Source organism: Cyprinodon variegatus, unplaced genomic scaffold (genome assembly GCF_000732505.1).
Source record: "Cyprinodon variegatus isolate N-32 unplaced genomic scaffold, C_variegatus-1.0 Scaffold737, whole genome shotgun sequence".
Lineage (NCBI taxonomy): Eukaryota > Metazoa > Chordata > Actinopteri > Cyprinodontiformes > Cyprinodontidae > Cyprinodon > Cyprinodon variegatus.
In genome coordinates, this window is record NW_015151190.1 from 88482 (window position 1) to 102352 (window position 13871).

The 13871-nt window shown below is 43.7% G+C and overlaps 1 protein-coding gene across 3 annotated transcripts in view; it reads right to left on the minus strand.

The window, feature by feature from the left end:
* Positions 1-1643: 1643 nt before the first annotated feature.
* cecr2 (cat eye syndrome chromosome region, candidate 2) overlaps positions 1644-13871 on the minus strand; it is a 52378-nt gene continuing 40150 nt past the window's right edge. For 2 of the 3 annotated variants that reach the window (XM_015395349.1, XM_015395351.1), the window contains 12 exons: positions 13077-13166; positions 12804-12954; positions 11873-12002; positions 10438-10475; positions 10187-10278; positions 9949-10075; positions 7788-8137; positions 7551-7691; positions 6612-7401; positions 2950-4819; positions 2568-2628; positions 1644-2489 (listed from right to left, as the gene is read on the minus strand). In XM_015395349.1, the coding sequence (XP_015250835.1) occupies positions 2577-2628; positions 2950-4819; positions 6612-7401; positions 7551-7691; positions 7788-8137; positions 9949-10075; positions 10187-10278; positions 10438-10475; positions 11873-12002; positions 12804-12954; positions 13077-13166 (3831 nt within the window). In that variant the 3' untranslated portion in view covers positions 1644-2489; positions 2568-2576. The remainder of the gene's footprint in view (positions 2490-2567; positions 2629-2949; positions 4820-6611; positions 7402-7550; positions 7692-7787; positions 8138-9948; positions 10076-10186; positions 10279-10437; positions 10476-11872; positions 12003-12803; positions 12955-13076; positions 13167-13871) is intronic. The other variant, XM_015395350.1, reaches the window with a different exon arrangement.

Genomic DNA, 13871 nt, shown 5'->3' on the forward strand with positions numbered 1-13871 from the left:
CTAAGCAACCCTATAACTTGAGGTATAATTTTGATCCTAAATAGTTCCCTCTTCTGTTAACATCTTGTTTTTCCTGTTTGTAGTGTTTAAACAACACTCCTCATGAGTGTCTTCATTAGCATCTTCATTGCATGCTGAATTGGTTCATATTTTTTTGTTTTCAGTTTTTCCAACTTTTGCCTGAATAAAACAATTTTTAACTCGTGGTGAGCTTTGGAGGATCGTTCAGAATGCAGGCAGAGTCCTGCTGACAGGAGATCAGGCTGTGGACATTCGGTCTAAACCTTTCCCAAAAGTTTCATTAAAATAAGACACACTCGGAGCTGAGAAACGTTATTTATTTCTAAGGCAGTATAGAAAATATTCCAATCCATTCCCAGAATAATCCATGTTGGTCAAACAGGAACATGTAAACGTCATTTTAAAACCAAAGACATTTTCCCTTTTTCCCAAAGACACCACGCAACAGAGGTAAAGGACAACAGTTTAAAAAATATCAAGGGAAACTTTATATTAAAACAAGTCCAAAAACAATTTACAAAAATTCTTAAAAGAGCAAATAAATATGATTCACATTTAACCACGTCTACATTTTTTAGTTACTAGTGCAGAGAAATTACAGAAGAGAAGAAGGAAGAATCGGTTCCAGTTAACTGGTATGTGCACCAGTACAGTCAGACACACACGAACAAAGGTGACATCACAACCTGTTTAAAAACAGCACTGTCCTTCAGATGTCACACAGCAGGGATGAGCGCTACCTCATTTGATGTTTGCTGTTAATTACTTTTATAAGTCACTGACGATAACTCGTTTAGAAAACTCTCCAGTGTCTCCTGACATTGCATCAAAACAACTCAAATTAATGACAGTTACTCAAACTATGTGGGTTACTATAGCCCAAACTCGAACCAGTTAATTACAAACAGAGCAGAACTTGTCCACCTACTCCTCCAACCAAACTATGCGTAATTACATTTTCCACGATGGATTGGACAATGGATTTCCAGGCCAGGTTTACCTTGTTATCTAAAGGCGACTAAAACAACTGGGAGTCTGAGGAGGGAGGAGTGAAGGTGGACGGACTCCTATAGGATAGCACTCAGCAGCTAGATGAGGTAGATTCAGTTCAATACTAAACTGCACTAAGAGGGCTCTTAAAGGAAAGACTAAACTGCAGCACGTCATCCATAACAGGGAAAATGAGATGAAAAGCTAAAATTATGTCTGTAATGCAAAATGAATTATAATAAGTAGAATAAGAAGTAGATTCAACTAAAACACATTCTCAGTGGAAATACACAGAGCAGACAGATTTAAAGCAGGCAGGCTGTGTGCTCACGACAATAAACAGACACTAAAACCAAAGCTTCTGTCTCACTTCAGGTGTGCTGCTCCTTCCTCAAATGATTTATAAAAATACCCGTTTTCCAAATCTGTACACCCTGAGGAGAACTTTACTATTAACAGTAGGAGGAAGAACAATAAGGAGAAACCACCTGGAGCTCAGCAGGGCCATGAAGGAGCAGTTAAAAACTGAAATTAGTTTTAGGGTTGGTTTCATTTATGTGCAATGTAACAGCAGGGAGGGTGGACCTCAGTAGTATAGGACTCTGATGAATATATATTTGACTGTTTTTTTCTTTTTTTTTTCCTTTTTTTATTTCTGGGGTGAGAATGGGACTGATAGATGACTAAGAAAGGCCACTCAGATTTGGACTTCATAGTGCATCAGAGAGATACTAATTGCACCATTGCTTCCAGGCCCTTTCAAGACATTCTTAATAATGAAGGCAGCTTTGAAAGATGCATATTTTTCTCTTAATTACTCAAGTTGAGAAATGTTTTTGGGAGTTGTGGTAGAAATAGACAATAGACAGTGGGTGGAGTAATCAGCTAGCATGTCCTTACATCTGCAGCTACGGTGATGCATTTCTGCTCTAAACATTTACTCATACATTCACAAAGAGGATGAAGGCATCTGGAGGGGTTCTGTGAGTCAGCCGCTCCTCACAGGACCTCCTCTTCTACACCTGAGTTACATGTGACAACCACAGTCCAAATCAGTAGCTCTGTTGAGAAGCTAGACTTCCGTCCATGCTGCGGCTGATCATGTGGAAGAGAGCCATCCAGTGTTCCTGAAGGCAACGTCCCCTGTGCTGGACAGGTTGACCTAGTGGTTAGAAGGATTCCCTTAAAAGTCTCAAGGCTTTGGGAGGAAACTGCATCTGCTGCATGCTTCATCCAGACAAGAGAAACCCTTCGGTTTAGTCTTCTCGGCCACAATGAGCCGAGGGAGAAGAAGATTGATCCTCATGGCTCAAAACTATTTCACATTTTTATTCGGTTCTTTGTACCAGCTGGATGGTTGCTTCATATCCATCTGTGGGTCATTTTCATTCTGTCTGGGGAAAAAGGAAATGGCTGCATCCACCCGGGCAGTACTGGACTGACGTTAAGGATTTCCAAAATTTTTGGGGTGTCTATATCAGCAAGAGGAGGAAAAAAGATCCAGTCAAACTAAATTTTAAAAAAAGTTTCATAAATAAAATAACTTTTATACTCACTCTGAGATTTCACAATCCTTGTTTACTTCCAGGACCTCCAGGAGCCGCCATCATCTGTTGTCTGAAATGAGTTTACACTTTTATTAGTTACCTCAGCAGCATGTTTGGTGCAATTTTCACATGTTGCTCCAAAGCTGTATTATTAACTGCAGAAACACACAACTTTATATTAAACAGGACTCTTTATTCTCCAGCTACCATTCCTAGAAAAGGCAGTTTGTCTTTAAGAACGACCCAACAGTGACTAAATACAGGTAGGATTGTTTGTCATGTACATCTGCAGTTATTGTTAATCTCTTCTTTTTACGTTTTGAATCTATTAGATAACACTAATATACTTTAAATGACTTAAAAATATCCAAAAATAAATAAACCAAACTACCCAGGGTGTGGGAAGCGCTCTGGTCCTAGGCCTCTCTGCTGAACCATCATGCCCTGAAAGTGCCCTCCAGCTCTGGGGTGTCTGTACATGGCCATGCGCGTCTGACCGGGGGAGTAGGGCAACTGCTGGGGCCGCTGCAGAGCTTCCATCAGATGTGGGTGAGGTCTTTGCCCAGCGTAGCGTGAATCTGGGTACCGCTGGTCAGGATTTTGTGTCCCGTCTCCAATTCCGTGACCCTGAGACATCATGTGAGGTGGAGGAATGCCGCCTTGTTGCATCCCTGGATGCAGGGCTCGATGATCATACGTAAACCCTGAGCTTATGTGCGTAGGACGATGCAGCTGAAGCGGCGGTGCGCCTCGATGGCGGGCCGCTGCGTTGTGGCTGTCGAGGTCAAGGATTTCTTTCGGGCTTTCCGGTGGGTCAGAGTTCTCGTTCTGAGCCTGCTTTGTCTGGCTGCTGCTACCTGGACCAGCCTGCTCTCTGCTCTCAGTGCTCCCTTCCTCTGAGCCTGCAGACAGCGGCCCTACATCAGGCACAGGACCAGGGGATAGCAAGCCAGCACCGATGGAGGCATCAGATCCCAGCGGTGACATGCTGCTCTCTTTGTAATGACCGTTCGATCTTGCGCTGCCTACAGGGAGGTAGGCGTTGGCTGAGATTGGCTGCTGAGGCCGGTAGGGAGACTGGTGCCAGTCCTTGGGAGGGTAACCCCCTCTGCTGAGGGGCTGGTTATAGTATCCCTGCTGCGGGTACTGATGGGGCGGGTACATATTTCTGAGAGCCTGTGGGTGCTGCTGTGTAGGTATCTGGTAGTAGGGGTTCCCTCCCTGCTGCTGGTATGCAGGGTGGGGGGCGGTGCTGTGCAGGGTGTTTATGGGCTGACTGTGGTACTGGTGGAGGACAGATGGAGGCTTATTCACATTGGTCTGGTTGTAGTGTGGATGTAGAGAGCTTCCTGTACTATAATGGCCCATAGCTCCATTGAGTTGACTTTGGGGGTGAGGAGGCCCTGCTGGACTATAACTGGTGGGTGGCGCTCTTTGAACCTCCACACCCCCGTTACCCACCATGGACTGGGTCCGAGTGTGATTTGGGCTGAAAGCCTGCTGTTTATAAATACTGGTTGGTGGTCCGGGGGACATCATGGCATGTTGTGGGGAAATGGCAGCACCCTCTCTGTCCGGCCTGCTGGCTCTTTGATCTCTGTGTTCTGCTGGGAAGGGCTGGGCGGGTAATAAGGTGGCAGGATGGCTGGGGGGCAAAGAGGGGAGAGGGGCAGGCTGCACTGTCTCACCAGTTGTCTGCGAGATCCCATGCATGGGGGGGTTCTGTGTGGAAAACTGTGGAGAGCCTGTGTGGGGGGTGTGATGAGAAGGTGCAGATGAGCTGTGTTGCTCTGAGATGGGAGGCTGGGCAGAGCTCTCAATGTGACTTTGAGTGAGGCTTATCTGTGGTTTGGAGGCGTTTTGTTTTTCTTCACTTTGCTGGTGAGTGTGTTCCTGCTTCTCTGATGTGTGCAGAGAGGAAGTCAGAGATCCAGAAACATGCAGTGGCTGTACGTTGTGCTGTGGACTGCTCAGTGCATGCTCTGGGTGCATTTGTGCGACAGTCTCGGTGGAGCTGGTTGTAGCAGCGGTGATGTGGGTTAAAGGTGGGGTGGTCTGATTGAGACGCTGTCCAAGAACCTCCTGCCTGGAACTCTCAGATGAAATTGTTGGCTCTGGTCCAGGAGGAATTTCCTGAGATGAACCGCAATGTCCTGTTGGGCTCAAAGTGGTACGGGGGTCTGGGTTTATCGCAGAGACATTTCTTTGTGATGCAGCTTCATTAGAGATGTGTGAATCCGTTTTGTTCTCAGCCATTGTACCTGTTTACAAACAGGAATTAGATTAGGTTAGCTAAACAATGTGAGTCAAACAGAATATCTAAGAACACAGAGCAGACAATAACCGATTTCAGTAAATCCAAAAACAACCCAATAGATGACATAAAAAGTATTTGGACTCGTTGAACTTTTGCCTATTTTACTGGGATTTAGTGTAAATGATGTTTATTGAGAAGAGACTTTGCAGAACCATCTTCTCTCTCCTCTTCCAGTTGTTTTCTAGCTTTATTTTTCTACCAACTTAGATCAAACATTTTGTGCATCGTTCTTTGCAAAATACTTAAAATTCAGTCTGACACAGAAATCCCACATCCTTCGTGACCGCCCTGCTCCGCTCCAGACCGCCTGCACAAAGCAAAGCCTACAGCCTCCGCTGTTCCTCCCATCTTGCTTCGCTCCGAACTCCTCGGAGCTCGAGGAGAGCATGGGCGATACTATTATTAAATTCACAGTAGCAAAACTTATGGAAATTAACACTTAATTTAATATGAGAAAATTAAAACGCACCATCAGCATGAATTGCACGTTTCTGCCCCCACAGTTTCTTTTTGTCGTGGGTCTTTGTAATAGGGATAATTAGGAACATAGAAAATTGGTTTGTTCTCTACTTCCAAAGTCAGCATCTCTTCATCCATGCCTACGATAAGAACTTTCATTTGAAGTTTTGAGATGCACTCTTGGAAGTTGTTGTGTCTGGATTTGATTAAACTTTAAACCCCCCAAGGAAAACATTTTTTTTTTTGATCGAGATCAGAAATCTGCTTCCTGGTATGTTGAAGTACCAATAATCTGCATCCAATAATTTATTTAAACTATCTTAGTTTTTAGGGATATATATAAGACTTATGCTCTAATTTGTAGTTACCGGTCTGTCTTTACTATATTTTAATTTGAAAAACCGGGTCTTCTCGACATTCTTTTTTCTGTTTGGAGCAAATGCAATTGCAGATCTTGATCTGGCCGGACTGGAGCGGAGCAAAAAGAAATTACTGTTCCATATTTTGACGGTGAAGGATGGAGAGGACATATGTGGACAGTGACGTGCGGAGGAGTAGTGGTGGATGTGAAACAGTTTTCATTGATTAAGATGACTTTGCAAAATGCTCCGCAAAACGTACCTCCATACTATTTTAGAGAACCTTGCATGTTGCGTCTCCAACATGATTTGTTGACAAACTGCAAACAGGACTTGTGGTTTTCTTCAATTAATGGCTTTCTGTGTATCACTCTTCCATAAAGACCAGATTTGTGTGATCTGTGTGGTGCACTTTGGGCCAATTGGATGCTTATCTCCTTGAACACCCTGACTGAGTTATTAGTTGGGACTTGATTTTATTTGAGAGCATCAGAGTGAATCTGGTTGATTAAACAAAGAGACTCAGTTCACACTGTCTCACCACCTTGAGTTGGTCAATCGATTAAAATCCCAAATAATAATAATAATAATAATCATAATAATTTCACTTGTGATTTTTAATGTGATTAATTTAAAGTACTTTAAGGATGTTTAGATCATCTCTAAAATCTTATTTGTACGTCTTCAGTGCTGATCTGATGTATTCACATCCCTTATAGGAATAACTCAGGCACTGTAAAAATGAACTGAAGTGATGAATATTTAATCAGCTGCCTACTGGGAAGGATAATTACGTCAAATTGGGAAAAGCAGTTTCCCATTTTTTGGGCTGTGCTGAGGACCACAAATTTTTACTTTGAGTCCTGTGATGCTCTCATACTCCTGTAAGATAGTGAAAAAGAAAAAGTCCAGGTCTACCTTTGAGATCCACGTCTGTCTGTTGGGAGGGCTGGCTCTCTACCCCTTTGTCTCCTGCAGGACGCAGCAGCTGAACCTCAAGGGAAGTGGGGGGTTGTTTGGTGGGGTGGGCTGGGTTGCTGCCAAATCCTGATGGGGCCCCTGGCTGCTGAAAGTTGCCTGTGTGCTGATGAGGGATGCCAGCAGGGGGTCCAGAAGAGGCTGACAGCTGCTGCAAGGCCAGCATCTCTGGGCTTTCCAGCATGGAAGACAAGTGAGTCCTGCCAGTTGAGTCTGGCTGAGGCATGGTGGGCTGTGAAGACAGGGGCCCCAGGGAGCTTGCAGACATTTGATGTGGAGCGTTGGGAGGATGCTGGGGGTAACCGGCAGCTTCTGGCCACGGCTTATGTCCCATCGGTGGGGGGATTCCACCATAACTGAAGCTGCGTTGGTTTGCCATGTTAGGGTCCTGCATCCGCATGCCATTCAGTCGGTCCTGTCCAGGGCGGTTCATACCAGGCCACATGTTTGAAGGCCCCATGCCAGGAGACCTCATGCCTGGGTAGGTGTGCTGAGCAGGTGCATCTGGCCCAGGAAACCTGTTGGCCATTGGATGTAAGGTGTGGCCCTCTGGACGCTGGTGGGATGGATACATGCTGGCTTCAGGTGGAGGTCCGGGCTGAAGGGCCATGGGGCGGGGGCCCAAAGACGGACCGTGAGTCGGACCAATGTAAGAGCGCTGTTGTTGAGGCCCTCCGTTAGGATCTGGTCCCATCGGATACCTCATGTGATGCCCATCAGCCATGCGACTCTAGATTTAATGAAATGATTTTTGTAGTTAACTGGTTTCTCTGTACATCTCTGTGGTTTACTGGCAGCAAGGCACAGATATTTCTCAGGTATTGCCTAAATATTTTCCACTCAATAGGCACAGTTAAACCTTAATTTTTAAGAGGTTACCTGCATAGCGAAGCTGTGAGGGTAGCGGCTGAGGTTTGGATCTCCGTGTCTCGGGATGTGGACGGGGTATCCAAAGCGAGGATCCATTGCTATTCTTTGAGTGAACATCTGTGGGTCATGAGGTCCAGCTGGAGGACGCAACTGACGAAAACAGAGAAACATTTTTGTTTTTTGTTATATTGTAAAGAATATAGCTAAAGATGCCATGTAAAAGTGAAAAAAAGTTCCTGGGATTACCTGTCCTGGGTGGAACATGTGCTGCTGGTGTGGAGGCAGATTGTGAGGATGAGCAGGCCCATTAGTCCAGCGAGGAGGAAGCTGTGGTCGGGTCAGCCTGCTGTCTTCTGGCTCTGGCGGCGTGCTGCCCTTACCCTGAGGGTTTCTCTTACGCTGGACCTGCTCTGTAGCCTTGATCAAACTTTCCGGTCCTGAATGTTTACTGTTGCGGTTCCGTTTCTTGTCCTTCCGCTCTTTGTCTTCGCGACTGATGTGGAACTCCTCGTCTGTGTCGGCGTCCTCTGATGGGAAGTGTTTGAGCAGGGCTCGGTTAAAGCAGCGTTCCAGAGACTCTGCCATGGTGGTGTATTCTGGAGACAAACAGCAAGCACTTATGAACTGCTGCAGGCTAAACTTAATAGAGCTGTCTAAATGAAACACTGCACAAAAACAGACTAAAATAACTTGAGCTAAAACAGAGCAGTTTTTAAATGTAGGTTTCATTCATAACCAATATTCAATGGAGCAAATTAACTAATAAACAACAAAGGAACTAATTTCTCAAAACCAATCGATTGCTTTAAAAATATTGACCCGATTCCCTTTACTTGTAGAGTCTCTGGTAACTGGGGCTGAATCTTCATCATCACTCACTTTGCTAAGTTGTTTTAAATCAGCCACATTGGAGTGTTTTCCATCCTGGCTTTGACTAGGCCATTCCAAAACTCCCATATGGGTTATTTTAGTTATTGAAAAGGCAAAGTCACGCACCACTACTTTACTCTTTATAAAAGGGCTTGCTGCTCTGGTGGCTTAATATATGTTATTTCTGTTTCACAATTTCTTTTTGCTCCATTAGTTAGTAAACTTAAGTGTTAATTGTCTCTTTACCATAACAAGATCACAGGAGGTACAATATGCTGCGTGCATGCAGTAATAAGGAAACTATGGAGCAGATCGGCAGAGGTGTGAAAAAAAGAAACAGCATTTGTAAAGCGCAAAAAACATAGTTGTTAGGTTGTCAGGAGAGATAAGAAATGAGTAGTACTCTGAACAAAACACGAGGGTGGGTTTTTACTCAGATGGAAGTGAGTAGGTACTACCAGCAGATGGCGACGCATATGTGAATGCTCTATCTGCTGATTGTGCAAGGTGAAAATATTATTTTCTGGCTCAAAAAGGACTAAGTAAACACTTTCAGGATGACAGCTTGGCCTATATTGCTGTATTCTATCATGAACATGTAGCATTTGGTAGAGGTGCAGGAGATGATTGGGCCCAATCTACTGGTAAGCTCTGAATGCTGCAGAATCCAGGTATTACTGAGTTTAAGGTAACAAACTGATTTCTGTAATGTTTCATTTAGTAGTAACTTTGTAGTAATTTCTGTTCCTTTTAACCTACTTCATGTTGTCTGAAGGGTTTTGATGTGGGTGATTTCATGATTCAACAGCCCTGGCAGTAATCACAACTGGGTCTGCAATTAATCAAGGGGCCAAATACTTTCTACAAACGCTTACATTTTTGTGGGGAACATTTTTTCCCAAATTAATTAAATCATCATTGGTATTTAATCATTTTTATTTATCCGATACTGAAATTAGTTTGATGACTTGAAAAAAATATAGTGTAACGAAAGAAAAAACAGAAGGAACTTGAAAAAGGGTAAATCCTTTCATCCAACAGAGTCGATTCCTCATAAACTGTGTAAATTGAGGTGAGTATCACAGATTCAGAGGACTCAGCCTCATCCTATCCAAATGACCAGGTCAGAGGGCTTCGGCTGACCCCCCGTCTCTCCAGCCTCTAGCTTCTTTTCCTCCTGCTGCTCACCCCCGCCCCAGGCCCTGCTACATCTCTCCTCCCCCGTCCATCCCTGGGGAGAGCATTCAGCTGGATGGATGGCTCCAGACAGGGCGCTTAGGGCCTGGAATGTTCCTCTGGCACTGCTGGGCCCGGGTTCCCTTGAGCACTGAAATGCAACTCAATCACTCCCCATTAATCACTGTCAAGGCTGCCCTGGCCACGGCACCAACACAGCACCATGTCCGTCCCCTCTTTCTGAAGCGCTCGAACCAACAATCCTCCCCTGAGAAACATCTTCACACTCCTTTCTCACAGCAACAGATTCTGATGCATTTCATTGAACAACATGTAGGTGTTTGTGTAACTGAAAAATTACCGCTGTCTTCTCCGTTGTATTCAACACAGTTTTCAAACATGAGCTTCACATCAGCAACAAACTCCTCCTTGGCCACATATTCCCCCTCACTGAGCTTCTTCTCAATGGTGGACAGGTCCATGGGCGTCTGATAGAATGGAAGATCATCCAGGTCAAAATATTCAATTTATCTAGCAATATTAATATGATATAATATTCAGTGTAAATCTATTTTAATTCCTAAATGAAGACGACGTACCTGGATAATCTCATGGTAGTTTGGGGCGTAGGAGTCATCAACAGGCTCTAAGAACGGCCAGGCATCCTTATGAGCTTTCAGGGCCTCAAGCACTTAAAGACAAAAGTAGGATCGAGTTAAAGGTTGAATGAAAATTCTACCACAGACTGACATAAAGGCAAAAGAGGTAGATTATAATGAATTTCTTCATTGTGAGATCAATAAAGTTATATCTGATCTAATCTAATCTGATTATTACTTTAGGAACATACCTTTATAAAGAGCGGTGTAGTCCTCATCAATTTCATACCTGTAAAATCAAATATTGGAGATGTTACAATGAGTCCTTTCAGTAACTTGTAACACAAAGCAATGCATCATTGGAAAGTGGAGGGAAAAGTTCATTTTTTATTGTTTGTAAATAGGAAATCTAAAATGTGTGGCATCCCTTTGGCTATAGTCCATCTGGGTCTTAACTTTGTAGAACCAATCAGCTTTCTTTTAAAAGCTAAGGATAAAAGGAGTCTGAGCATCCATTCAGAAATGATGGTGCTAAATCAAAGCCACATTTCCAACTTGACTTTGCCTGGTCCATTCTAACTCATGAATATGTTGTTATGAACATGTTGAATATGAAAATGGCGCTGTCCTTAGAGGGCTGTAGTTTGACACCCTTGATCTAAAAAGCTACTGTTCTGGCTAAAAGTTCTGGGCTCTTGTTTCAATTCAATTCAGTTTATTTTTATAGCTCCAATTCACAGCACATGTCATCTCAATGGACTTAACAGAGACAATTCAACCAGACCATACAGTCAGATTGGTTCAAAGTTTTCTATCTGAGGAAAACCAGCTGATTGCATCGACTCATTGACTCAAATGCCATCCCTCACACTTAGCATGCTTGTAACGAGAGTGGAGAGAAAAACAGGAAGAAACCTCCAGCAGAACCAGGCTCAGTGTGAGCGGCCATCTGCTGAGGCCGACTGGTAGACCTCCACTTCACTCTTGTGTCCCTTCTGAAGAAACCATGTCCAAAGCATTATGCTGCGACCACCATTAGGATGGCATGTTAGCATTCCACAGCAGTGTTTTGCATATCTGACTAAAATAGGCCCAACATTACTTAGAATATATAAAACCTGCTCTAAACTGAACCAGAACTTCCTCCATGAACCGTCTGCTGGGTTCTTCAGTTTTTTGCGATTCTGGTTGTTTGCTGGCCAACTTCTGAGACCAGAAAAAGAACAGCTGCATTTACACAGGGCAGCCTTGCTTCTGTCAGTGAGCCCCAGGGCAGCTGTGGCTACAATGTAGCTTGCCACCATCAGTGTGTGAGTGTGTGTGTGAATGGGTGAATGAATGTAGTGTAAAGCGCTTTGGTCAAGTCTCCTAACTTGAATAAAGGCGCTATATAAGTACATGCCATTTACCATTTATAAAAGAAACACAGCTGTGCTCCTTTACTGTGATTCTGGCTATCACAGGGAAAAGGGAATGATTACACACCAGATGCACACCACATGATTTTCAATAAAAAGATTTAAATTATGAAAACCCTGTATCCTTTTTCCTTAACCTAACAATAAAATACCACTTTTTGATGTTTTTTCAAAATCTAAAGTGTCATTATGTAAACATATTCCAGGGGTGTGAATACTTTAGCAAGAATCTGTTAATACGAGAAAGATTGAGTAAGTGGGTTCTCACAATTCTTTGCTCTTTCGTGTTCTTTTGATGGGAGAAGATGGATCCAGATTGAGAAGTTCGGGTGGAAGGTCTTTTCCTTGCGACAGCAGCCAGGCCTTCTCCTCGCGCATCTTTCGCCTCTTTGCTCGTTCTGATAGGATGTAAATAACACAGTCCTCTGTTAGATCCACAAATTAATAAAAAGTATTAAAAAAAAAAAAAAAAACACTACAAAACATCCATCTCCAAAGGCTTCAGAAAAACACTGATTAGTTCTTCAGGCTTTGAAGATAAAGTTTAAACCGTCCGTAGAGGTTCTTTGAGGCTGCCAGCATGGCCAATGAAAACCAGGCTCACACTGTCAGAGACAACAGCAACTCAAATAAGTTAAAAGAGAATAGTTCATCTGTCCCCTTATTCAGGTCCAGTTGATGAAAAGAGACGAACAGAGAGAGCAGATGTGTATCACTGCTTTAGCTTTCAACATGAAAGGCAGAGCAGTCTGCCAGACCCCTGGCCGGGCAGATTAAATATGTCTGAGGGAGAATATCTACACATGCAGTCCACAGAGTGTAGCCTAGATCCTGCTGCTCATCTATGGTAACATTATTGAGGCTTGTTCGCTGAGGAACAATCAGCAGTTCATTAAGCCTTGATAGATGACAGCAGAAGAAGTGGAAAAAGAAGAGATCCCCTAATTGGAGGCTTTTCCACTCCCTCTCACAATCTGAGTGCTGCTCATAAATCAAACCTGCATGTTATTCCAGCTCGCAGGGAATAAACCACAGCAATGGAGATGGGAAGGAGTATGAATAAGGGGCCTATTGCAGTCTTTTAATAAAGCTTCACTATTCAGTTCCCTGATTAGTTGGTGTGAGTCTGATTTCTGCAGATCCAGCTGTGGTGTGAGGGGGCTCTATCTCTGTATTTGTGATCCAGCAGTCCACCTTACCCTCCACAGCTTTGATCTTCTCCAACTTCTCCCTCTGTTGCTGTTCCTGCAGGAGCCGCTCCTCTTCCCGGCGCTGCTCGGCCAGCAGAACCTGCCGGTCCAGTTCTTCATCTTTCCTCCTCTCCTCCTCTGATCGGGCCTTCAGATTGTCCTGGATATACAAACATGAGTGTTTTACTTCCCTCTGCACGCAGAGTGTCTGTTTTACCAGGGGAAAAAACATTGATGACTAAACATTCACTATAATTCATCAGAAGTATCTGTATGACGCACCTCTTTCTCATCTTTAATGGGATTCTCTGAGAACCACTGGGATGTACGGACCGGGGGTGGATCCAGTAACTTCTGTTTCTGCTCTCGCTCCTGTAGAAAAGAACAAACAAATAAATAAACACCATAAGCTTGGTTCCCTTCTTATAAACTGGACAGGGACGTTTCAGGAGTATCATCGACATTCAACCATGATGTTTGTGTGTTCATCCATGAACGGCAGGCCTTCAATCACTCTGGGATCACAGCAGACTGGCAACCATAAACCAACACAACCAAGTGTTTAGGGCCAATACTCCCCACTCTCTTCAACCCTTAACCTTTGACCAACATTTATGTTTATTAATGAGAATACATAGATGAGGGTAACAATGGCCAACACTACCACCAAGACTTAAGGAGTTTTTCTGCATTTCCTTAACCAGGAATGGACTTTTTTCCAGCATCAAGGGAAAGTCAAGTTTTAAAAACATCTCATATTTTTTCAATCACACCATTACAACAGATCGACTTCACTCTTTTGAGATACCAGAGGAGCCATCAGAGCTTTCTCCAGCTCTACAAAGTAGACAAATGAAGCAATCCCCCTCTTGGAGCAACAGCAGGAATAACTGTTACATCAGATCCTGTTTACAAGACAGTATGGAGTCTGAGTTAATCCAATCTAACCAAGCTTTCAGTCATTGGTCACCTCTTGTGGATCCAGATCCCTGCTCCATACGGCACGCTTTCTGCTTGAGACAGACTTAAACAATCCTCTTTTTTTGTTTTTTTGACCAACCATACAACCATGCAGGA